The sequence below is a fragment of the Canis lupus genome, chromosome 7, assembly GCF_048164855.1.
Source record: "Canis lupus baileyi chromosome 7, mCanLup2.hap1, whole genome shotgun sequence".
NCBI lineage: Eukaryota > Metazoa > Chordata > Mammalia > Carnivora > Canidae > Canis > Canis lupus.
Genome location: NC_132844.1, coordinates 39,817,264 through 39,843,547, shown reverse-complemented (window position 1 = coordinate 39,843,547; position 26,284 = coordinate 39,817,264). Strand labels below are relative to the sequence as shown.

General features: G+C 37.7%; 1 protein-coding gene across 1 annotated transcript in view; it reads left to right on the top strand.

Moving 5' to 3' along the window:
• Nucleotides 1-26,284, top strand: part of COL19A1 (collagen type XIX alpha 1 chain) — a 307,933-nt gene that overhangs the window by 260,355 nt on the left and 21,294 nt on the right. The window contains exons 38-49 of the mRNA XM_072832451.1: nucleotides 2,210-2,254; nucleotides 4,264-4,314; nucleotides 4,404-4,448; nucleotides 4,874-4,900; nucleotides 7,978-8,031; nucleotides 12,759-12,803; nucleotides 15,324-15,368; nucleotides 15,463-15,525; nucleotides 19,891-19,926; nucleotides 20,062-20,106; nucleotides 22,762-22,932; nucleotides 24,651-24,717. Of these exons, the coding sequence (XP_072688552.1) occupies nucleotides 2,210-2,254; nucleotides 4,264-4,314; nucleotides 4,404-4,448; nucleotides 4,874-4,900; nucleotides 7,978-8,031; nucleotides 12,759-12,803; nucleotides 15,324-15,368; nucleotides 15,463-15,525; nucleotides 19,891-19,926; nucleotides 20,062-20,106; nucleotides 22,762-22,932; nucleotides 24,651-24,717 (694 nt within the window). The remainder of the gene's footprint in view (nucleotides 1-2,209; nucleotides 2,255-4,263; nucleotides 4,315-4,403; nucleotides 4,449-4,873; nucleotides 4,901-7,977; nucleotides 8,032-12,758; nucleotides 12,804-15,323; nucleotides 15,369-15,462; nucleotides 15,526-19,890; nucleotides 19,927-20,061; nucleotides 20,107-22,761; nucleotides 22,933-24,650; nucleotides 24,718-26,284) is intronic.

The window sequence follows — 26,284 nt, the reverse complement described above, 5'->3', positions numbered from 1 at the left end:
AAATGCCTCACTTACTGTCTGAATTGGGGCTTGGGGGATGGCAAGGTGAGACACTACAGACAGATCCATAAAATCAAGCAAAGCCTGAAAGTAGGAATAATGTCAGGGAATAGCTATTCGGTAGTGGATTTGGAAAGACATAGGTACAGAAATCAGTCTGAATACAGGTTCCTAGAAAAAAAGGATGAATAGAACACTGGTGTCATATAGCAAAAGTCCAAGCTGGATTCAAGGTCCTGGATATCTAGTTATGTGGATGGATGGAATGGGGGAAGCTTCCTACAGGTAAGATGGTTTGCATCAGGGAGTTCCAGCCACAGATGCCAAGGCTTCAGATTTGCTGAGAAAATCTGGAAGTTCTGTCTTTTGAGGATCACAGGGGAAGTTCACTAAGTAATTAGGACACTTGTTTTCTGGGTTATCTAACTAAGTGGACTAATGGGTTGCTATGGTCTGAAGGGAAGACCCGAAATAGAGGAGTCTCATGTCAGAAGACCACGGCTTCATATATTTACCCAATTTATGTCTAAATTGTGTGAAAACAGTGTGAAACAGACACAGCTAGCCAACGAGTGAATTAAGACCAGGTATTAAGATTAGGGAAGTGAGAATCAAGAATCCACATAAGCTACCCAAGTGGCTTCTACCCTGAACTGACCAAAATGGTGCGTAATGGCATCAAGAAGTAAAGGAATTCCAAAAAAAATTGAAAGGAGCCATGTGCAACTTAAGATAGTCTCTGTATATTTTTTTCCTGATAATATTCCCAAGAAGCTTGGCCATCCCCACCGGAGTTTTTTTCTCTGTTCTCTATGGAAATTATTCAGTCAGAGATTTGCCTTTTGAAGTTAATGGGAATTCCACACTGAGATGAGCTTTGATGCACAATCAAGGATGAAAATGTGACTTTTAATTGTGCCAGGAAAGAAAGAGTCTTTTCAATAGGCACATATTTTTCCTTGTTTGTTGTTCTCTCATAGTTCATGAGAACTATGACATAATTCTCTGAAGGACACTGCCAGCAGTCAGCAGAATATGACATGTCTTAGAGAGATAGCCACCATCAAAGCACTTTGAGAAAAGATACAATATACTTGTTGTCACTCATTCTCAGGCAGATACATTGCAATAAAAACTTGACAGTTTATTTTCATTGACAAAGATATAAATAAATAGTTTTTATAATACATTTTTTTAGTTACCAAAAAAATGGGGAGATTGGAATGAAATCTTTCATCAAATCCATGAAAATGGACTTAAATCTCTCAAAATTTGGGGGCGTTATAAGGAAGAATCTTACTGTCTCTGGATTCTTTTTTAATTAACCATTTCTTGCCATTTCCCTGACAGTAAGGGACTTAAAGTTTTATGAGGCAATTATTCTAAAAGAAAAGCACAGTTCTAGGAAGCTCTGGTTAAAGGCACCAAAGGGACTATAATACCTTTGCTTAGTATGGATCAAAAAGCATTGTACGTTTTATAAAAATAAAAGTGAAATCCGTTTTTCAAGTTTCAACTTGAATTCATTTTTCACAGTCCCATTTCAGTCTGCTTCTCCTGCAAGCACAATGTCTGAGGCTGTTTAAACTGTATAGAACATTTCCCTTAAACAGTGTTATACCACAGTCACTTCTGTTCAACGAGATGTATCTGACTTGGTTGTAAAGTCTAAGGTTTTTCACCTTAGGGAGTGAAAAAAAAAAAAAAAGTTTCTCCTCCTGCAGACACAACAAACAGTGTGATTTTCTACTTTGGTCGAATTTTGTAGATGGCCCTCTGGTTCCTAAAAGATGAAGTGGTAGAGATGAGGCTAAAAGTGAGGGGCTGATCTAGAAAGCCAAGTTCCAGAGCCTGTCCCTGCTTGCAGGAATGCTGCCCTGTGCCCTCACATGGGCAGAACTTCCTCAGCTGCACTTAAAGGCCAGAACAGGATCACCCAGGTTGTCTGTCTCTATCAAAAATAAGCTTCAGCCTTGGGGCTCACCCAGTGGGAATCAGAATGGGTATGGAAAAGGCATTTACCTTTCCTGTGGTCTAAGAATGTATTTTCCCAGGTGAAAGAGAAAGCCAAGCTGGGTAAGATTTTGTAAGGCTGAAACAAAATCATATGGATCTCAGAATATGGCTCTCTGAGCAAGCACAATCTGGTTCATAAATTTGGTGTTGAAATGTGCAAACCATTGATTGTTGGTCTCTATATCCCATGCAGGGCAGTGAGGGACCCCCTGGGAGACCCGGACCACCTGGACCACCTGTGAGTTATGTCATGTTTAAAAATTAAATACATGTATCTGCTTGAGACTTCTATAACTCAGAGGTCAGACTACTTTTTAGATGTTCTCCAGGATGAAAGCGGTCTGATTTTTATGTATACATGTAAACGATAGCCAGTGCAGCTTTATGGAGACCAGATTTTTTCCCCTTTAGTGCAGCCCCAATATGCAGTGCTCAAATTTGCATACTATGGGCCTCCCTACTCTGGATTCAGGAGACCTGATTGTGTGCCCCAACTCTCCACATCCCGCCTGGAGGACCCTGGAAAAGTCATCTAGCCTCAGTGAAGCCTCCTTCACTGAAAAGAGGGGCTTTAAAAAGGGCTTCCTTCTGGCAATGTGAGTTGGGGCAGAATTTGGTGTTAGGCTATATGTGTTCATTACCATCCATGATGTCTGAGACGCAGAGAAATTGTATTTATATAGCACCTAGTGAATAAAATGTACAAGAGCGATCAATGTGTTTATGCTTGCGATGGAGACAGATGTGCACTTTGTCAGAGAGGCTGTGGAGAGGAGAGGTATCTCTCTCTGTAGCAAGTCTGCCCTCATGTGGAGCCATGCTCAAATCACAGCAGAGCTTTGATCCAGGTCAAATATTCTTTTCCACCCTATCTCATAGGAATACTTTAAGAAACCCAACTCACCTGAGAAAGGGCAGAATTAGTCTGTGACTCTCAAGATAACAAAGATATGTAGTTAATCTACATGTGGTCGCACACTTTACACACATAAATCAAGAGATTTGCACTCTGTTTTCCCAAACCTGTATTTCATTTTCTTTACTTGCCCTTTCCTTTGACAGAGAAGCAGGACAAAAAGCATTTGGGGCTCACACCCTAAAATGCCCTCCCTCTCCAGGGGATACAACAAGCAAAATAGAGCCTGAGCTTATAATAGGGACTTGCATCTTATAGTGGGGTAGGAAATCTTTCTCTTTTCCCCAAATTCTTCAAAACTATTCATTCTTCAAAATAGATTACATATTGTCTTTTTATGGGAAACCTCCTCTAGAAATCTCAGGCAAAAATATTCTTCAGCTCTCTAAGACTCAGCACACTAAAATACAGTAGCCATTGGCCAGTTGTCAAATGAATGAGTGAAATAATAAAGGAATAAAGGAATGGAGCATTTTTCCTCCTATCACTAGTGTTTTGAAGATATACACAAATCCCATTCACTGAGCACCATTGGCCACCAAAAACAGGAAAATGATGGCTTCTTCAGTTTCACAACTAAAGTGTGGAAATCACAAAAGGGAAAAATGAAGATTATTGAATTTAGGGGAACTTCTTAAAAAAAAAGGATAAAACATCCCAGCCAAAATTTTTATCTACGAAGTTTTCCTGAATGCCAAAACATATGATTTTTTTAAAGATTCTCAAATTAGTTCTCTTTCAGTGTTAGTTACCCTGGGACTTTCCATTCACAGGTCAGTTTTATTAGGAAGTTTTATTCCGTATTGTTCTAAAGAATATGTTTTTGTAGAAACATCCACACAGGATTGTGAGTAACATCATTTTCCCCATTTACTTTAATTTTCTATTTAGTATGAAGAGACTGTAGGAAAAAATTACTCTTCAGTAGCCAAATTGCTCCCTATTCACATCTTCATCAGCACTACCGTGTTATAGCCTGCAGGTCAGCGGGCTGTAAACAGTTAGCATAAATTGGCAGTTCAGAAACTGAATTTTAATGAGCACATAGTATTTTCCTCTGAATGCATTAGTGTCTCATCTGTCAAACCCGAACATTAATCACACCCCCACTGAAAGGCTCTATGGGCTCCAGGTGTAGTTCACACTCCTATTCATTTTCCCCCTGCATTTGCTTTCAGAAAGCCCCAAATGGAAGCATTGTTTATTTTACTTGTAGTATTAAACTCACTTTCTAAAATAAAATAGGAAAAATATCATCTGGCAAAAAGATAAAACATAGAGAGACTATCAACTTTAAAAAGAATAATTCTATATCTCTTCTCTTTCCTAAGGGTGTACCATTCAATGAAGGAAATGGAATGAGCAGTTTATATAAAATCCAGGTATTTACTTTTGTAATTATGTGAAATGATTTTCCAGTAATGGATTGCTGTAAATTCTTCTCACATTTTTCTTTTGTATTTTTTTGAAGGGAGGTGTGAATGTTCCCAGTTTTCCAGGACCCCCTGGTCCCCCTGTGAGTACAGCTTTTTATTACCAAGCATACTTTAGCTGAACAGCCACAATCAATCAATCAATCAATCAATCCTAGGTTCACTGAAAAAATACGTGGTACAAATATAACCAAAATTTTATGCAGTAGGAAAAAAAATAATAATGATTATAATAAAATAGAGAACATGAACTCAGCCAAAATCATGAAAAATAACATTCTATATAGTCACTTTCTTCATTGTAAATTGAATCAATGTCCAAGCAGTCACTGTCATAGGATTCCATCAAGGTTTGTTTTGTCATCTATTCTTCAAATCCAAATTGTAGCAAAATAAAACTTGCAAATATTTTATATGTGTATTAAAGCAAATTGAACTAAAATGCTTTACATTCTATAATTTTGCTTCCACCCTTGTTTTAAAAATGACTTCCCATGTTTTCTTGTAGGGCCCAAAAGGAGACCCTGGCCCAGTGGTATGTATATTCCCATGCTTTGTGTCATTTTGAAAATAAGTCTTTATTGAAGTTTGAAAGAAGAACATCAAGCAAAGATGGCCTATTTTCTTAGATGTTCATCAATTAACTAATATTACAGGCAGGAGGCAAACCATCAAAGAAATACCAGCAATGTGTTCATTTTTAAGATGCATTGATCTTGATGTCACTGCCATTGGCCTTTGTCTCTTTTGTTAGTGTACTTTCAAAATCACTCTGTGATGGAAGAAGGCACATATGAAGTTCCTGGTAAATAGAACACTTTCTTCTGATAGAGCTATTTTGATGGTTAACTCAGTGGATTGTGGAAGTAGATTGTGGAAGAGAAATACTTACTGGAAAGAAATTCCTTAATATGTCTCTAGTCTCTCCCTACTCCCTACCCCCCCCCCCCCAAAAAAAAGGAAGGGATTGTTTATTTGCTTTGGATGTCTTAGGCAGCTATTCAGTAGGAAATGTGGTGTGCTGTCATAAACCTGCTTATTAGGTATAATGTATCAGGTTACCATTTAGCACGGAAAGAGATCATGTCCTGTAGCCCCCTAGAGAGTGACAATTGTTCTCAAACATCCTTCTCAACCACAAAGCATCACTCCAAAGCTTCTGCCAAATTCATTAGACTCCCTTTATTCCTTGGCAATTTTTCCTGTCATGCCCTTGTCGAGCATATGTTCATATTTCACTTGTATTAACCTTTTAGCCTTGATTTATACAGTATGCTTGAAACTCAGGTATACCTGAAACTGAAATAAATTTTCAATTCACTTTTCATTGTCATGTGAATAAAATAAGGCCTTTTCATCACAATATAGTTTGGTAAAACTAGATGAATAAATTTTAAAAGAGCAAAGGAAGAAGCCATAAAAAAAGTAATATTTTCACATCTAAATATATTTTTCAAAGGACATGCATTAAAGCACATTTTTTTTGTTATTGGTCAGAGCCAATTTTTTCCCTGAAAGCGTAATTTCAACTAGTTAGTACTATTTTCTAAACCCCAATTATGTAATTTAGAGGTTTCCTTTGTTTTCTAATTCTGTTGCCCCTCTTATCTGTAACATTTTTATGCTTTCACCAATCCTATCTTTCTTTCTAATCTTAATTTTCTTTCATCTCGTTGATAAAAATTTCTTCCTGGTTTTTCCCTCTCCTACTGACTTACAGCCCCTCTGAATCATTTGGAGGGGCTTGACTTTTCACTGACTTTTCTGGAACATTCTTTCAAGTTTTTCATTAATAACTGCATATCAAGGTGATAACATTTTTTAAGTATTCTAATAAAAGATAAATCATAATTCACTTGGATTGAAAAACAGGTAGCAGATAGATTTGAGTAGACTTTGAAGAAATTAGACTTCAAATTCCTTAGCTACAACAAAGGATAAAGAATAAAAACTGATTAAAGGATGTTCCTTGCTTTTAGAGTTGTGATCTAAGTGGGTAAATCACAAAAGCAGAAATCTGGAATAATGAAATTAAATACCATGTAAACCCTCAGGTTTATCATACATACACCTTTGAAATTATGTCAGCACCACCATGCAACTCCCTTCATTTCACACCAGTTGCCCAGTACAGAGAAATACTACTTCCTACCAGAGAAATAAGCCAGGAATGGTAGAATTATAGATCACAGAGCAGAAAATGCAAAAGTCAATTTGAGAGGCAGAGAGGGCCCGGGTGTGTGTGTGGGGAGATTTATTCATGGTATCCTTCATTTCCCATGATGGTAGATCTGCACCACTGTTACTAGTCTTCTCAGTAAAAGTTTATAGATAAAAATTACCCTTAATTGAATTTGTCTTTTGAGGGGCTCCATTTTATTCCTTTGATATTTAATCTATAAGTGGCTTCAATTAAATATTTAATTATTAACTACTTTCAAATAAATACTGATTGATGGGGTGACCACCTTCCTCAGTCCTAAGGATTGTTGAGAATGTAAACAGAGAATCAAAGAGTTCATTTCCTTTGTCAATAATCCAGGACCTCTTTTACAGCACTTTACACAGAAAAGGAATCTGAAACCTTTTTTTTTTTGTCTGATTGACAGCTTATATATTAGTGGACATTTAAAAAGATTTCTAAGGCATAAAAAGTATCAAGTAATCTACTTGCTCATTAAGTGTTTCTGTAATAAGGACAATATCATAAAAATCGAAGTTGGAGACTTGGTAATATTTTGAAGCAGATTAGTATTATGCATGCAAAAAATACATCTACAAAGAATGAAAGCTCTCTTTTCTATGTGATTATGTTGAAAGCATCCAGTATTTAAGAACATATTTGTAGTTAACATCAATTCATTAATGAGGTGGTATAAGACAACTATCCGTCTCTCTTGATTTAAAAGTCTTAATGTTTATTTGCTCAAAATTAGCAGCTTCCTTCACCCTAACTCTTCTAAATATAGTTCTTGAGAGCCTATAGGTTCCAGCTGGCCATAGGTTCCAGAGACCATATACTAGAATATGTAAAGATTTTTTTAATGGAAATGCTTACTTATGTTCTGCCAGTGACCCATGAGCTTGAGCAATAACTTTTAGAATCATTGGAGATGCTGCTCCTGGGGCCATCCTCTGAAGCATTCACGATTCACGGCCAGCTGCAGAGAAGACTGCAGGATGGCAAACTTTGCTATCAGACCTTCATCTTCATCTGCTCTTAAGGAGTTTAGCATTATTCTCTGGTCATATTTTATCCCTGGGTACCTCACAAATTGGCAAACTTCATTAAAGCCCATCTTTCCTTCTAATTCTTATTGAAATTGGAGTTATCATTGACTAGAGGGATTCATTCTAATTAGATTCTTAATCAGAATAAAAACAATCAGAAAATATATTCATACTTCTCCAGGGAATAGCTTTATTCTCAAACTATTTTCAAATATCAAATGCAAGAATGCAGATGCTTGAAAATAGAGCATACCAATTTCTTGCTAAATTGGCAATCAGTGTTTGGCGATACTTTTTGGGGAAAAAACTTTGGTTTTGAAACCAATGCTTAAGAAACCTTTTGGTCATTGCTCCCACATTTCTTATGTTCATATTTAACAGGGAGAACCTGGTGCAATGGGGTTGCCAGGACTAGAAGGATTTCCAGGTATAAAGGTAAGTACAGGGTTAAAAATGTAGTGCACTGATTCAACACTCAAAAATGTGCCCTGAGCACCTCCTAATGGACCAGAAACTGTTTTTAGGTTTAAAGAAAACTAAGAGTACAAAGCAGACAAAAATCTCTGCTTTCAAGGAACTTATTTTCTAGGACAGGGATACAGAAACTAAAATAATAAACATAATAATATTGGTCAGTGCTATGAAAGAAAGAAAAAGTAGGGCAGGTTAAGAGGGCTCTATTAACCTTTCTAAAAAAGAGGGTTGTTATTTGAAATGTGGATCTGAGAAAGCAATATCTGAGCAAAGACTCAAATGAGTGAGACAGAGTTAGCCAAGCCTCTCAACCCTGAAGGATATATGTCCAAGGCAATATAAATAAGTTCTAGAGATCTAATATGTAGCCTGGTGACCATAGGTAACAGGTCCGTATACTTGAAAATTGCTAAGTTTTCTCACCACTATATGAAGTGATAGAAATGATCATTAGCTTGATTGTGGTGATCATTTCACAGTATATGCATATATCAAATCATCAAGCTGTGTACCTTAATATATACAATTTTTTGAAAGCATAAACATTAGGTTTATGTCCTGAGACATGAGCATTCCTGCTACACCAAAGGAGACCAGGGGAATGAGGTGAAGTAAGAGTGGTAGATGAGGTTAGAGAGGAGAGGTAGGGGTAGAAGTAAGGTGTAGCCCTGTCATAGCAATCCTGCAAAGCAATACTTCTCAAAATATGGCTGGTAAAGGACCAGTTCCAGTCTGCAAATTCTGTTATGGGTTCTGTGGCAAGGTAAGTATAGATTGAGAATAAGTGTTTTAAAACTTGTCTAGCAAGTTAACTTTGCCATAATATTCAAACGTGATCAGCTGACTCACCTTGGTTCAGGATGTATTAGAACATAAATAATAAATTATTCCTGAAGGAACACCAGTAGTTTGAGAAGCTCTGATAATAAAGAGGCTCATTATCCATTGTGAGGACTTTATCTTTCACTCTGAGTAAAATATGGAGCCAGTGGTTCATTTCTGGGTAGAAGGGTGATGGGGTTTGCAGCTAGGTGGAAGCAGGGAAGCCTGTTAGAAGACTATTTCCATAATACATGTGGCAGTAATGTTGAATCCATTCAAAGTAGAAATGGTGGAGATAGTGATGAGTGGCTAGATCCTGGATATATTGGGAAGGTAGAACTAACAGGACTTTCTAATTGATTGGATGTGGGCATGAGAGAATAAACAGGAGTCAAAGATGACTCCAAGTTTTTTGACCTGAGCAACTGGCATGATGGGGTAATCATCAACTGAAATGAGAAAAGCTATATGCAGAGTCTGTGTGGAGACAGTGACAATGGTCAGTTTAACTTTGGACATAAGGTCAGATTTGGCAATATCCTTTATATGGTAAAGTGGAAGTATTGAGTAAGAAGAACAATATAAAGGCATGGGGTTTCGGGATCCCTGGGTGGCGCAGCGGTTTGGCGCCTGCCTTTGGCCCAGGGCGCGATCCTGGAGACCCAGGATCGAATCCCACATCGGGCTCCCGGTGCATGGAGCCTGCTTCTCCCTCTGCCTGTGTCTCTGCGCCTCTCTCTCTCTCTCTCTGTGGCTATCATAAATAAAAAATAAAAATAAAAAAAAATTAAAAAAAAAAAAGGCATGGGGTTTCAAAAAAGAGTCTTAGTGGAGATTTAAACTTGGTTGTCCTAATCATATAGATGCTGTCTAAAAACCAGGAGACTTGATCAGATCACCAAGGGAAAGACAGTAGATTTTATAAAAGAGGAGAGGACAAAGGACTGAGCGCTGAGGCCTCCAACATAAAGGGATCAGGAAGAAGAGGAGGAATGAACAAGAGAGACTGAGATGAAGTAATCAGGGAGGTAGGAGGGAAACTTGTGTCCTGAAAATCAAGTGAAGGTGATTTATCAAGGTGAAGAGAGTGATCACCTATCTCAAATACTGCAAATAGGTCAAATATGGGATGGGGATGGGGTCGAGTAGGATGATCAAGTATTGACCATTGGATTTGGCAATACAGAGGTTTAGCAATAACAGATTATTCACTATTTCACCAGTTTGGTAGGGGCAACTGTTGGATTTAAATGGATTTAAGAGAGAATAAGAAAAAAAGAATTAGAGATGGTAAATACAGTATGAAAAATACTTAAGGAGTTTTGCCACAAAAAAAAACAAAAAGCAAAGAAATGGGCCAGTGACTCCTGGAGGAAGTAGGGTAAGGTTTTATAAAATGGATTTTAGAAATAGGGCATAGAAATATCAGAATAGTTGTATGCTAAAGGAATAATCCAGTAGAATGAGGTAGGAGAGTGATGATATAGGAGGAGAGGGGAGAATTGCTGGAATGACATCCTCAAATAGCTAAAAGAAAATGGGAATTAGTACATAAATGGAGGGTTTAGCTTCAGAGAGGAGTCTGGATAGTTCATCTATGGTAACAGGTGGAAAAATAGAGTATGGAGTATAGACACTGATACATGGGAAGAAGAATCGTTTGAGATCTATAGAAGTTCTTTTCTGATTGCTGAAATTTTCTCACAGGTGGAGGAAGAAGGTGATCATCTGAGAGTAAGTCAGGGAGAAGAGGTTGGAGGTTTAAGGTGAAGGTCTTCTAAGAGAGAGAGAGAGAGAGTCCAGGGACCACGGAATATGATAACTAGGCAGCCCCAGGATTCTCCTGAGGTTCGTGGAGATGAACCAAAATGAGACCAGTCAGGGAGATATTCTCCAGGTAAAGACATAGACTTAAACAAGATTCCAGTTTTGACAGGTGAGTCAAAACTCTTAGAAGCAAGAAAGGGCCAATAGAGTCAATGGTGTACAAGAGGAATGATTTTAACAAGTGACCATGGAATTTAAACTAACTAACTAAGGAAAAGAGGTCATCTAGAGAATAGAAGGGTGATGAAAAATTTGTTCAATGGATTAGAGGTCTTATTGGCATATCAGAAGTTTGGGAGTCCAAGGTACTCAAGGGAGGGGGTTAAAACTATGGTTATCCAATTCAGAATGCATGAAATTGAGATTATGGAGGGGATGGGGTTATTGTTACTGACAAAGTCCCAGGTATAGCAATGGAAATAAGAGGTGAGATCATTAGAGAATGGTTCAAGGAACTGCAAGACCTGAACTTTGCATATTGTCCAAAAGAAGCCTTCTTAATATTAACCTTTATCAGATACACAAGAGTTTCCACTGAATAAAAAGTTTCAGTATATTCATTTCAGGGGTAAAAATCCCATAATTAAAAGGAACAAAGTGAAACTGACAAGGATTACCTGTTTACACTGTTTGCCCACTATTCTATTAGTCCCTTTTCTATTTGTCTATAGCTATGCTTTATAAAGGTACTACTTCTATTTATATATTAGGATTTATATCCTGGTTGGTCTGGCCTTTCATTTTCATGTTTAATCTCATTGTATAGATAAATATAACTTTTATGTAGTCAAATAGCAAACTATTTTTCTTTGTGGTTTCTTATTTTGCTTTTATGCATTAAGATTCTTTCATTCTTATTCTCAACCAAAATCAGGTAGTCACTTAGTATTTTTTTCTAGTTCTTTTATACCTCATATTATTTTATTTTTACATAATCTATATGGTATTTATATGGAGTATAATATATATATAGAAAGAGATTAAACCTTTTTCAAGGAAATTATTCAGTTATTAGAACTGTTTGTTGAATAGTTCATCCCTTTCTTTACTAAAATCCTATTATGGATGTTGGTATATTTCTGAAGTCATATAGCATTTTTATATTGCATTGATATACTGCTTAATCTTTATGCCAGTATTCCATTATTTTAATTGTCATAGCTTTACTATATGTTCAAATATTGATATTGCCAATCTCCTTATTGTTCTTCTTTTAATTTTTTCTTTTATCTTCTCATGTATTTATTATCTCAAGTGAACTGTAATATCATCTGATCAAGCTGCAATTTCATAAGAATTGCATTAAATTTATAAATTAGTTTGGGTAGCAGTGACACCTTTACAACATTGTCTTGCCCTCCAAGAACAAAACATATTGCTCCATTTAATCAAGCATTCTTTTATGTCCCTGAGTGAAGTTGTGAAGTTTTTTTTAATGTAGGTTCTGCTCAACAAAAATTGCCATTTTATTATCCTATATATAACCATCAGTACTTTTAGCATCATCAGCTTTATCTAAAATATGACATTGCTTTGAAAAAAGAGTTGAATCACTCTTCTCTTCAGAGCAATTCAAGGAATCTTCTGATGGGCCTAATGAGGAGAACTACAAAACCCCTTATTCTAAACATCTTTATTCTAACCCTACATCCAATGAGACAAGTATAGGAAAAGCATTTTAGAAGACTTCAATATGCTTTCTTTTTTAAGTATTGGTAATGGATTACTTTTGAATATATGGAATAAAAATACCAATTTGACTAATTTTAGCTGTCAGTATGTGTGGAGTTATATTAAAAATAGGTCATAGAAATGATTACCTAAATGCTTGTTTTCATTGATTATTATTTGCTTTAGTTCTTTGAAAAAAAATCTTTAATTCAGTTAGCTATTCATTTTATTTTCCCATTCAATGATATTGATATTTATCAGTACCAAAGAAAAACTTTACCAAATCCAAATAATTATTTGAGCACTTATTTTATAGGTTAAGATTTTATAGATATCATTATAAATAACAATTTTTTAAATCCCAACAGGGGGATCGAGGCCCAGCAGGTCCTCCAGGAATAGCTGGAATATCAGTGAGTATTCTACATTATTTTCACAAGGAAACAGTTCTATCTCCACAGTAACCTATGGCTAGTGATCAAGAAGGGCTGGGGAACACACAGTAGCTCCTATAGCATTAGGTTCTAAAAACATACAGTTAAAAAAATAAAACCACCTTGTCTCTGTCCATCCTCAAGAATACTCCTTTCTTTTTTATTTCTTAAATTATTTTTAACTATTTATTTTAGAGGGGGGGAGGATCAGAAGGAGATGAAGAGAGAATTTCAAGCAGACTCCCCACTGACTGCAGAGCCAAGCCCAAGATGGGGCTTGATTCCATGACCCTGGGATTATGATTTGAGCCAAAATTGAGAGTCCAACACTTCGCTGACTGTGCCACCCAGGCACCCCAAGAATGCTCCTTTCCTTATTTTCACCTTTTTCATACTTTTTGTCTTTTTCTTCCCAACTCTCTTAAGGAAGGGAGGTGATGTTCAGTTATTTGCCTATGCTGATAACGTTAGCACACAAGTACAACTTTGAGAAGCTTGTATTATTTCTCTGTTCTTGTCATATTTAAGGTTTCGTGGCCCCAAAAAGACAAAGTTCTTAACCTCAGGCATGTACTTCAAGTTCTTGATATTAAGCTGCAATCTGCTTGAGTTTTCCCTCAGCCTGGTGTTATTAACAGATTTTTACTGCTGCTAATGTTTCCTCGTAAACTAGCCCTTCCAGCCTCTCAATCATTTTTGTTGCTCTCTGGTGTCAAATGTTTTAATCTCATCAAGGTCTTTTCAAATGAATAGGAAGTACTCCAGGAAAGGTTGAAATCATTTCTCTGAGCCCTAGGGATCATTCTGATCTTCATTCATGATGCTCTAATTAAAATTTTGTGGCCATACTTTATGAATAAGAGCCCATTTATCCTTTTGTTCAGTGCCCTGTAGGGTAGGCCCAAGGTAGGAAAGTCAGTGGAAACCCTGTGCTTGAATCATAAGAACACAAGATAAGAGAAGGCCCTACCATCACACTCACCAGCCCCCATTGACATCTACTGACACCCAACACCACTCAGAGCATCTACCACCACCTATCACTCCCATTCTTTAAAAGGCCAGGGGCCACTCTATTTTACTGTATGTAGTTGTTAAGCCTAATAACAAAAATTTTAAATCCATCTAATGTAGACAAACATCCTTTATAGAGGATGAATCCCCTTATTTAGCTGTTCTATCCCTTTCTAGTATACTCAAGCCCACCCCGATTTCTCCAGGGCTTCTTTCCCCTACTTCTCCCCAGGATGACATATGGGTATAGCAGAGAAAGTGTCTGTGAGTGCTGGCAGTGAGGTGAGGCCTCCAGTTAGCATGCTCTCCCCTAGGTTCTCCAAGCTCCACTTGACCTTTGAGATGGCTGCCGCCTTCTATCGATGTCCCTGATACCTTTGTCTCAGATCTCAATGGCTGAGCGCTCTCCTCCTTGTGTCCTATGCCAAGACCATGTTGGACTTTAGCCTTCTCAGCTTTAACAAATCCCCCAGCTCAGGCCCACAAGAGCTTCAGCAGTTGCTACTGATACCCACAGGTTCTGGGGAACCAGGGCTGCTCTGTCAGGCCTTGGGTCTGCCTAACTTCATCACTCAGCCATATCTGAAGCTGGGAGGGGGGCTCCTCTCAGAATTATAGACAGCAAGAGGAGAAAAGTGCTCTCCCTTTGGAGTGTTCTCCCCCTGGGGAACCTACTAGGGTTTCTGCAGCTTCAGCCCCATGCATCTCTGCATTATTTGTTTTTCTTTTTTTTTATTTGTTTTTCTATCTGCATTAGATAATAGGTATAAGATAATAATAGGTGTACTTGACTGTGATAAGAAGTTTATCCCTGCATTATTTATTTTTCTATCCACATTAGGTCTAAGGAGTAGGAGGTGATTCCATCTTTAAGCTTGGTCTGGACACTTTGGCACTTCTCACTTCCAATCACTCATGAACCATCTTCCTCTCTTGTCCCTCCCAGTGGTTTCTCTACCCAACATTTCTCTGTTGCCAGTCCTCCAAGACATAGTATGTTGAAACAAATCAATCGTATCCTCTCCCTTTCAACCAAACATGGCTTTTCAAGTATAACTTTTTTTTTCCAGGCTATCCTACTATAAGCTTACAAATCCTCTTACAAAACACAAAATCTAGGAAAGATTTCTTTGACTCTGTGTGCACTCCCAACCCCAAAGTAAAGAAGAGCTGCCAATCCAATAGGCACAGGAGGGATTTCAGTAATGATGATACATTGGTTTGATATTTTCAAAAATATTATCATCCCCTTCCACCCCTCCGCCATACACATATATGTACATTCAGAGAACTGTATCCTAGTCTGTACCTTGGAGCCTCCAGAGTCAAGTATATGTCCCCATAGACTCTGTGCCATTAGGAATGCCATCTTAGTATAGAGAGCCACAGGCCTGGAGCACATTAAATGCATGAGTGGGGAGGGGAAGCACATGGTCTCATGCAATAATTTGGCTCCTAACATTTCTCCTTGATTTGATTTCCCAGGGAAAACCTGGAGCCCCAGGGCCCCCAGGAGTTCCAGGGGAACCGGTAAGTTGCCAGCCACTTACTTAATAGTTATACTTGCATGTGCTTTCAAAGCTTTTCTTAGCAATTAATATCCGCTATTTGGACATGTCTTTAGGGTGACAGAGGGCCTGTTGGAGATATAGGTTTCCCTGGACCAGAAGGACCCTCTGGAAAGCCAGTAAGTACTTGCCACTATTTAAAATTTGCCAGTTTGAGAAATATTCTAAGCACCACTTCTCTACCTATCTCCTTGGAAAATCCGACATGTAGTTTCTAAGGAAGTAAGAGCAAGTTACACAAATGGATTTTTGGGTGTGCGATTCTCACTGAGTTTCCTAGCTCCCTATGAGGTATCTTTATGTCTTAAACAATGATGAAAGAAGTCATACTTCTTTTAAAAGTGTCAGGAAATTAGACTCATTTCTTAAGTCTGATGTTCTCAGAGTTAAAAAAACAAAAAACAAAAAACAAAATGGCCTATTGTATCCTAAAATATAAAGAAACTGAAGGCTAACAGATATAACTCCTGGGTGCTAGGCTAAAAACTAAAGTAGAAGCTACTTTCTCAGATTCCCTTCTTTATCTAAGGACTCAGTTTTTATACTTTCATATATCATGCTTCCAAATATAGCATCCCTTGTGTCCTAAAGGAGTACTTGGATACTGACATATATGGATGTAACACTGTAATAACCAGTCTTACTAATTCAGAGCAATTCAACATATATTCATCTAGTCTCTGCCATTTGCCAAAATTGTGCTGGGCATGAGAGAGGGGACACAAAGATGAATGACATATACCCCACTCTCAGGTTTACTTTTTATAGGAGGCCACTCTTCCTTTTGCTTGTCTATTTGCCATGGTATGTGTGGGGAGGCAGTGCTATCAGAAGAAGGGAGATAGTGAAGGTGAACAAGCAGCACAGAGCTCATGAGGCTGCTTGGGGATCTCTGGGAGACCTTCTGGGTCTGAGTACTCCCTGGCCACCATCTCCTCAGACAAGGCAACATAAAAATATAGGAAGCATACACAAGTTAGAGTTAGAAAGATATAAGTTTGGGTTGTGACTCAAAGGGTTTGGTGAGTCACTTAAGTAACATGACATATAGTAAGCATTGCCAGTGCCTGGCCCCAGGAGGCTCTCAACAAATAGCTTCAATCCCTGATTTCCCCTTCACCTCCTGTTCCCAACTCCCTAGCCTACCCCTGTCCCCAACCATTTCCTAAAATGCTTGCTGAGGGGATTATGCAAAAAAGCAATTTGTTTTTACAACAACTACTATTTCTTGAGCACCCACTAAAATGCTAGGCACTCTCTGGGTGCCAGCAACTCATGGCTTTACATTCTAGTATAGGGGCACAGACAACAAACAAATAAATATAAGTGTACACACAATTTAAGGTAGAAATAGCTCTAAGCAGGGTGAAGCACTAGGGTAGCATTTCAATAGAGCAGTTGAAAAAGGCTTTCTCTCTATTTAAGCGAAGACCTGCATGAAGTGAGAGATCAAACCTGGAGTGGTTGTCGAAGCATTGTTTCAAGGAAGAGAAATGGCCATAGAGGAGTGAGCCTGGTGTATTGACGGAACAGCAGAAAGTGTGAAGTTAAGGAAACTGAGTAGGGAAAAATTAGAGAGAAAGACAAACCAAGAGAGACTCCTAACTCTGGGAAACAAAGAAAGGCCTGCAGAAGGGGAGGAGGGTAGAGGGATGGGGAAACTGGGTGACGGGCATTAAGGAAGGCACTTGGTGGGATGAACACTGGGTGTTATATATTGTCAAATTGAATTTAAATACAATATTCTTTAAAAATAAAATCCTTTGAAAATATTATTAATGAAAAAAAAAGAATGCACTAAGCTAAACAAAAATGGGAAAGATACTGAGAGAGAAGTTGTTAGTGGCTAGGCCTTGAGGAACTTCAAAGCCATGAATGGAGTTTGGATTTCATTTGAAGTCTGATGGAAAACCCACTAAAGCATTTGTAGTAGGGGAGGAAAATGACCAGAGTACATTTTAAAATATCACTCTATTACATGGAGAGCAGACTATAGGAAGCAGGATAGATGCAGACAGACCATGAAGAAACGTTGCATAATATTCACGAGAAATGATGAGGAGGAGAAAAAGGAGATCATGAGGAAGAAGAGAGTTTAGGATGCACATCAGAGAGTCAACAAACTCGCTGATGGACCAGATGTGGAGAGTGAGGGGGCAATAATTCTCTGTTATAGACATATTCAACCTCAAGCACCAGTAGACACCCAAGTGGAAATGCCAGTAAATAGTGGATATACACATCTCGAATTAATGGAGAGGTCTGTCTAGACTGGAGAGACTGATTTGGGTATTCAAACCTGAGCCTGAATGCAAAGGAGTCACTGTGGACTGAAAGGGAAGAGAGCACTTCAAGCATTGGGAACAGGACCTGGCAAAAAGACTGAGAGGGTACAGCTGCTGAGATACAAAGAAAACCAGGTGAATGAGTTTTCTTAGATGTCAAGGGAACTAAGTGTTTTAAGGCAGAGAAATGATAAACATGAAGATAAGTAATGTGAGAGCCGACAGTTCTCCACTGTGTTTAGAAATGTGGTGGTCTTTGGTGGGAGAGGTTACAGCATGCTTGTATCTTGATAAGAATGATCCAGTTGAGAAGGGAAATTTTGATGGTGCCATGGAAGTGGAGGTAACTTTGAGTAGGGACAGAAGACTGGAATTCCACTCAGAAGTGGAAAAGTGGTCTTCATGAAGAACGGGGGCAAAAGTTGGTGTACAAATTCATGTAGGTTGGTGGATCTCATGGAGGGAAGGAAGGTAAGGTGGTTCCTTCGTATTTATTTTCTCCGTGGAAGAAAATTTGAGGAAATCAGTTGAGTGTAAGGAATCAGGTGGTGATGCTGGGGATTTGAAGACACAGGAAAATCTGTGAAATAATATTCTGGGAGAGAAGGAAAGGGAGCCAAGTCAGGAAATACAGGATTGCCTGATAATATAGAGAGGCTACTTGCAATCCGCCATCATACATTTAGGTTGGAACAAGTGAGCAAGGTTATGTGTTTTTCTTGAACCACAGTCAACTGCTCAGATGCAGACATGTGGTAGACAGAAGGCTGGTTATACCCAAGGATGGAGTTCTTCCAGATAAGTGAGATGAGGGAGGGCAAAGCAAATATATACAGGTTATCCTAAAAATCCTTAAACGCTGTATTCCCCTAGGAAAAGCAAGTTAATAACACCTTTATATGCAAAGGAGAACACACATGATAGTTTTTAATGAATTACAAAAGAAAAAAATAACTTTAGGGTTATTTCTTTCCATACATTGTTACCAAAAGCATGATTTACATTTTTACACTAGATTTATCCTCTTTTATTCAAGTGATACAGTTGGGTTTTTTTTTTCACATCCTGTCCTTAATCAGCTTTATCTTTTTTGCTTGTGTTTCTGGTTGTAATAAATTCTTTGAACCATACACTGCAGGTAACATGTTCTTAGTTAAAGTACTCTAGATAATTCCCAGGATGTTTCTCAGAGGTTGGGGGACTTTGGTTGGGTTATCAACTGTGACAGATTTTAGTGTAATTTACAGCAGTGAAAACATGTGGTTGTCTACAGTTCCAGCCTCATAGAATCCATTCCAGCACAATAAAACTCTCCTAGGCTTTTCAGGGGAGCATGTCCGTGCAATTGCCTGCTGGCTAAGAAATCATTTTCCTCACCTTGATCTCTCTCTTCAAACCAAATCTCAAAAACACATCTGCTCTTGGACTCTAGGTATTTGATTTGACCCCAAGTGCTTTTCCTTTTTACATCTCCTGGCCAATAGTTCTCTCAGTCTTATAAATCTCTGAGCAGGGGGCTTTATTTCCACCCCCAGAGCTGCCTTGTAAAGTTTGGGGAACTTCCAGTTTACTAATAAAAAAACCACTATTTAATACTCTCAAAAACCATGATTACAGATTTCTGACTTTTCTTTCACATTCTCCAACTGAAAAAATAATAAATTGTTCTCTGGCTGACAATTTCTTTTATAGTAGGATCATGCTCTGGCCATGTTATGAAATTTCCCCAGCAGCAACTGAGACCATTTACTGAGAATGATTCTCTGTGCTGGAAAATTGTTGGAGGGTAAAACAAACACCACACACCAGCCACCCAGCACCAAGGGGCACTTATTTTTCAGAATGTACCTAATAGAATAAGTAAGGAAAATAACCTTGTTGACTATTTACAGTGAGCTAGGCATTTTTCGTTACTTCACCAAATTCTTAAAGGCATTATTTTATCCTCACCTTATAAGTAAAAGAAGCTGATGCTACTACATTTCAGTAAATTGCCTGAAGTAAATGGAACTTTCAGTAACAGTTAGAATTTGAACTCAGGGCCATCTAATTTATTCCTTTGTTTTCTGTTTCACCGTGCTGCCTCACCAACATATGAGAAATATGATGATTAAGTCCTTGAAGCTTTACCCTTTTATTGTGCTTCACTATGTCTACTAATGTAGAATTAGAAATATTAATCATCTTTTGTCTTTATAGGGAATAAATGGAAAAGATGGATTACCAGGTGCTCAGGTATGGAAATACCACTTCAAATAAATGTTCTCATGTAAAACCTCATCCGCAGTACTTGTCAGAATACTTGATTGAGCGGGCTGAGGAAACATCTTGGCAGGCAGTGATTTTTTAGTGTTGACATTTGTTTTTCAGGGTATCATGGGTAAACCTGGAGATAGAGGCCCCAAAGGAGAACGCGTATGTATATTACTATTCTGATCATTATTTAAGCCTGCCTGCTGCAATTGCCTCATCCTTTGAGTTCAACAATATGTGTGCAGATCCCTGAAAATCCCCCACTACAAAGAGTCTAGGTGTATGTGATCCAAGATCTCTTCTATGCATAAAATAGGCCAATTAAAGGGCCCAGAAGCAGGCCTTATGGCAGGTACATCTACAAGAATGATCTTTATTCAGAACTAAGTCTAGTTTGCTATTCCAGTTTGGAAAGCTTTTATCCTCCTCTCTCAGACGCATATTTCTACTATAACGATCACCCATTTTCTTGTTACATAGACAACCTCAGCACTATTGATGTTTGGAGGCAGATAATTCTTTGCTGTAAGTGTCCATCCTGTGCATTGTAGGATGTTTAGCAGCATCCCTGTCCTCTATCCACTGGATGCAGTACCACTCCTTTCCTCCAGGTGCTACAACCAAAAATGTCTCCAGACGTCACCAAATGCCTTCTGGGGACCAGAGTGTTCCTAGCTGAGAATCCTTGACCTCGTGGAATACTAATTTGAATAAGGGGGGGGGGGGTGGTATGAGGAACTAGAGAAGTGGAAAGTGGAACTGAACATATAGAGCAACTAGTAATGCCAATTATGTGAAATGCCTTTATTTGAATTGTTTTGGTTGTTGATATTGTTCCAACTTCCCATTATTTTCCTTCGTGAGCCATAATGTTTTCTAGTAGGGTTGGAGGCATCCCACTGCAAAGATTACTCAAGCATTTGTGATTCAACAGAATTCTAGTGGGAGCTGCTAGTGTGTGTGCACCTGTGTGTTTGTGTACTGGTGTCTAGTTTACTCATTTTTACTTATCACACAAATAATTCATGATAACTGAGGGACATATGAAAACAGATAATATAAAGAAAAAAGAAAGAAAAAAAGTCTTCGTTATCCCACTGTTTAGAGAGATAAGCATTCTCGATTTTGGACAGGCACTATTTTGGACACGTCTCTATTTCTCTCATACATAATATACATATATACTTAATGTATAAATACAAATTAATATATGCTTTTCTAAAAAATGCGTTCATACTATTTTGTAAATAATTTTTTTCACCTAACAATATATAATTACCATCATTCCATGTCAGTAAATACAGATCTGCCTGTAACCTTTAGTGGCTATGTGTTATTCCACTGTTTGGATATACCTTACTTCACTCTCCTAGTCTCCTTTTTCTGGATATTTATGTACTTTCCGGTTTTCATAATAAACATCACTCTAATGAACATCCTTGTGCCTAAATTATAAAACAATTTTAATATGCTAAAGACTGTGATTATTTTGTACATGGTTACAGTATTGATCAAGGCATGCTAGTACTTCTTTTCTCTATTTTTAAAAATTTTACCCTTCTCTGGTATTTCCCCAATGTGAACTGATATAATACTTGTATGCAGATACATTTTTATAACTAAGACAGTAGCACTGAAATTAGGTCCATCTGCTTTTTCTTCTTTCTACATGGCCTCTTTCTGCATCTCTTCATTCCATGATCAAATAGATGCCTGTAGTTGTTCATTTGTTTTCATTACTTTTTTTTAAATTAAGAGAAATGTAGTTTGGCCTTTTGCACAGTAGTCACCAATAAAAGAATAACACAGTGAAATACAGGGCAGCCTCAGTCCACCATTCCATCATATTCGGTGTGATCATCATCTCCTGGCATTGTAGAACTGAGTATTTGGAATATATGTAACAAACGTGCTATGGTATATATATATAGACCTTTCTCCCTACCTGCCTCCATCCTCTAATGCAAAAACACATGAAGTAGTAGACACCATGCTGGGTAAAAGTCAGAATTAAATAAATTTCTTACCAAGTCAAGCACACCTATTATTATCTTATACCTAATTTATTATGGCACTTTACTCAATGAATACTCTCATAGTTCATTTATGTTATTAAGCATATGATCTCAGTGATGACCCTCCACCCCAACCACCTACTCTGAACCTTTTCAAAGGTTCTCCTTTCTCATTTTCCTGAGTTGTATATCTTTTGGGACATAGCATGTGTGCCCCTGCACACACACACACACACACACACACACACACATTCATGTGTAAAACACAAAGAAACCTACCCACAGAATCTAATAAAGATTCTAATAAAGATATACATTTCCCTAAACACACAGGAGGAAGCAGGAAAGAAGGAAAGCACGCGATCTGAAAGAAATTTTGAATGTCCTAAAGTTTTACTTAATGTAAAATCTTGGTGAAAAAATCCTCTTAGCAAACTCTCTTTATTATTGCAAAGGAGACCCACGTCTGAAGTGAGAGCTGCTGTTGACTTTCAAAAGTGTCATCATTCTAGACTGACAACCAGTCTAGAATTGTCACTAACTTTTTATTGAGTGCCTTCAATATGCCAAGCATTGTTCTAAGCACTTGACTTGAGTACTTCATTGCTCAGCATCACCCTCTTTGAGTGTGCACTATTAATATCTCCATTTAATGGGAGAGGAAAGTAGGGTACAGAGGGCTTAATTCCATTATCCAAAGTCCCATAGTTAGTAAGTGCCAGTATGAATCCAGAATGTTTGCTCTTAACCACAGTTCACATGTTTTAGAAGAGATCATTATTATTAACTTTTTCCTTAATAGGGTGATCAGGGAATTCCAGGAGACAGAGGCCCACAAGGTGAACAGGGAAAACCAGGCCTTCCAGGCATGAAGGGAGCCATAGGTCCTGTGGGGCCACCAGGAAACAAGGGCTCCACGGGATCCCCTGGACACCAAGGCCCTCCAGGCAATCCAGGCATCCCAGGCACACCGGTAAGTGGTGCTGAGAGCTCCAGCAGCTCCTGGCTAGTATTGACCACGTATCCCTTTTACAGTGAAAGCAATTATAATCCTTTTAAAAGTAATAAAATTAACTAAACTGGTCTCTGCAAGGGTAGCATAGCTATCATTTATTTCAAGTTATGTGCCAGATCCTCTGCTAAGTACTTGCTATTCATGACCTCAGTAGATCCTCACAACTAGGAAGACTGGTGTCCTGAGGGTCTCACTTTCACAAATGCAAAAACTGAGAGTTGACTTGTTCAGGATCACAATTATTTAGTGGGTGTAGACCCAGTTCTGACCAACTCCAAAGCCATGCTCTTAAATACCATCTATAATGTCTCCTTAAACTACACAGACAACATATATCTGTTTTATGTTGAATCTCTCTTTGTCGAATATGAGAACAACAGACCTGCCCTGAGTGGTACTTTGAATTGGAAACAGGCCAAGAAAGAGTGTTTGGTTAAGGAAGCTCATATTATTATAAATATCCTCAGGAAGAGCGGTGGATGGCCATTCACAGAGCAACTTAATCCAAAAATATCCTTGTCAGGGAGAAAGGAGAGTCCTGGAGTGAGGGCTGGGAGTTAAGGACATGCTGTCCTCAGATAATCAGCCAATACCAGATGGAAGGCCAAACTGGGCATTCCTACAATATTGAGATTCTTTATTTTTACCCACTTTCTCTAAGCTCTACTTGAATAAAGCCCGTGTAATGAGATCTCAGTGCTGTGTCAGTAATTGGTATTAGATGCATTAACTCAAGTTCATATGTCCCATATACCATGAAAATAAAATATTGAAAGAGAGCATTTTTGGAACTATTCTGTCCTACAGAAATCATCATTTTATGAGCCCATCACATTGTCTTTAATGTCACACATATACCCCTGGATAATAGCCACTAAAAAAAGAAAAGAAGAAGTGTAATAAAAGACTTTGAAATCCTAACCATCATGAAAAATAATAGCTCTCTTTTAAAAATATCAAGGTACTACAGTAAAATATTACTATTATAAATGTTAGATTCTTTGCCTAATTCATATAACTTCATTTGTCAAGGGGTTAAAAATTCAACTGACATCATTTACCTACTTTCCTTTCTCATGTTCCATAGTTTTCTATTAAAAAAAAAGAAATTTGCTTAATACAAATATGCTTACAAAGTGTAAATTACAGGGTAAACTATACCATAAAAATGAGTAAAACTTACTAAGTTTTAGCCCATGAATAAAACATTTTAAAGAATAATCCAGCATACTTGGAGTTCTTTTCCTTTGAAGATGCATAGTATCAATTATATATTGACTTTACCAGTGCCTAGGCATTGGTTAGAAGTTAAATTGTGCCTGAGATATTAATGTCATGATAACAATTCAAGTTCTGTTACTTCAGAAAAGGAAGTAATAGGAAATGTCTTTCCTAATCATATGTAGCCATGTCTCTCCATTTAATACGAAATATGTTCGAATCACTGGTTATGATTCCAACCCACAGCTTTTAAAGCAGTTATGCACTTCAAGTTCATCCCAGAATTTGATCAAAACAAAGATATCTATTGCCTAATATAGACAGTTGCCAAAAGCATTTTGCTTGATAAATGTATCTCCACAGAAATTTCAAGTATGCACACCAATCTGATATTTCTGTTCTTTACTCATTTGTGCTACACTCTACTTTAACAAAACTTCCCCCCTCTTCTTTAGGCTGATGCAGTTTCATTTGAAGAAATAAAGCAGTATATTAATCAAGAAGTTCTAAGGATTTTTGAAGGTTAGATTTGCTTAATAAACATTTCTGAATTTTTCACCAATTACTACTTTCCATCCACTGTGGGGAATCCCTTTACACTTTCTCAGAAGATGACCATGCAACAACAATGTTAAGAGGCAACCTATTTTTTTGTGATTTTTTTATTCATTTGAGAGAGAAAGAGAGCACAAGCAGGAGAGAGGTAAAGAGAGAGGGAGAATCAGACTCCCCACTGAGCTAGAGCCTGAAGTGGGACTCGATACCAGAACCTTGAGATCATGACACGAGCCGAAAGCAGATGCCCAACTAACTGAGCTACCCAGGTTCCCCAGAGGCAACCTACTTTATGATGGGGATGGGACATCTCTGTTTGATAGAAAATTGTTCTTTACAATGAGTTAAATTTGCCTGTCTCTAACTTCCTCTCATCATTTCTGGTCTGTTAAATAGCACAGGTAAAGTATCTTCCTCTATTCATATGACAGCACTTAAAATATTTTGCCATATCCATGGTACTCCTCCTTACTCTTCTCTTCTATAATATATCTAGCCCTCCCACCATCTTGAGAAACATTTCATTTTTAAATGACCCTCATTCACACAGGATTATTTTGACCAAGGCAGAGCACGATGTGTTTTGATCTAGTCCCGGATCAGCAAACTATGGCCCACCAGCCAAATTCACCTGCCACCTATTTTTTGTGTGACCTACAAGCTGACAATGGTTTTGTTTCGGGGGGATGGTCTGGGGTGGGGCACAAAGGGAGTACATTTTTTTATTTTTTAAAATCAAAAGAATATTTTATGACATGTGATAATGACCTGAAATTCAAATTTATTTCTACAAATAAAGTTTTATTAGAGTACAGTCAAACTCATTCTTTTATGAATTTTCTCTGATTGTTTTCCTGCTAGGGCAGCAGAATTGACTAGTTGTCTTGGGGATTGTATAGCCTGAAAAGATTTAACTATTTATTATCTGACCCTTTGCAGAAAAAGTTTTCTAACCTGTGATATAGACACTTCAATAATGCTGCCTAAGATAGCATCCCCTTTAAAAAAAAAAAAAAAGAAACTTAATTGATTTTGATTTTTCAATTAACTAACAATCTTGGATCTTGTTTACCCAAACTTTTAAAAATTAAGTGTTTTTCATTGTGCACTGTGTCCGTTTTTAAAATCTAAGTGCGTAATTTTATATTTCTTATATTAAATTTCCAATAGTTTGTGTTCATACATTATCCCATTCTGTCTTACAGAATGTTGTCTGACTATAGGACAGGTTGGTTGACCTTCATTACTTTGTGCCATCTCTGAATTTAATATGCCTATCATCATTCTAACCATAGGTAGAAATGTTGAATAAAAGAGTAAAGGATTAGGGCTTTCCTAATGTAATGTTATTGCATTCCTTCTGTTCACTTGTAAATTCTATTAATCTTTTGTTCTAGTGACCTCTGAATCTGTATAGTTTTCTAAAATCTACTGTACATTTTTTTATCCATCCCCAAGATATCACAAGATTTTGTCAAATGACTTGCTAAAATCAGGATCACTTCCCTCAACTGTGAGCTTAAGAAAGTGGGAA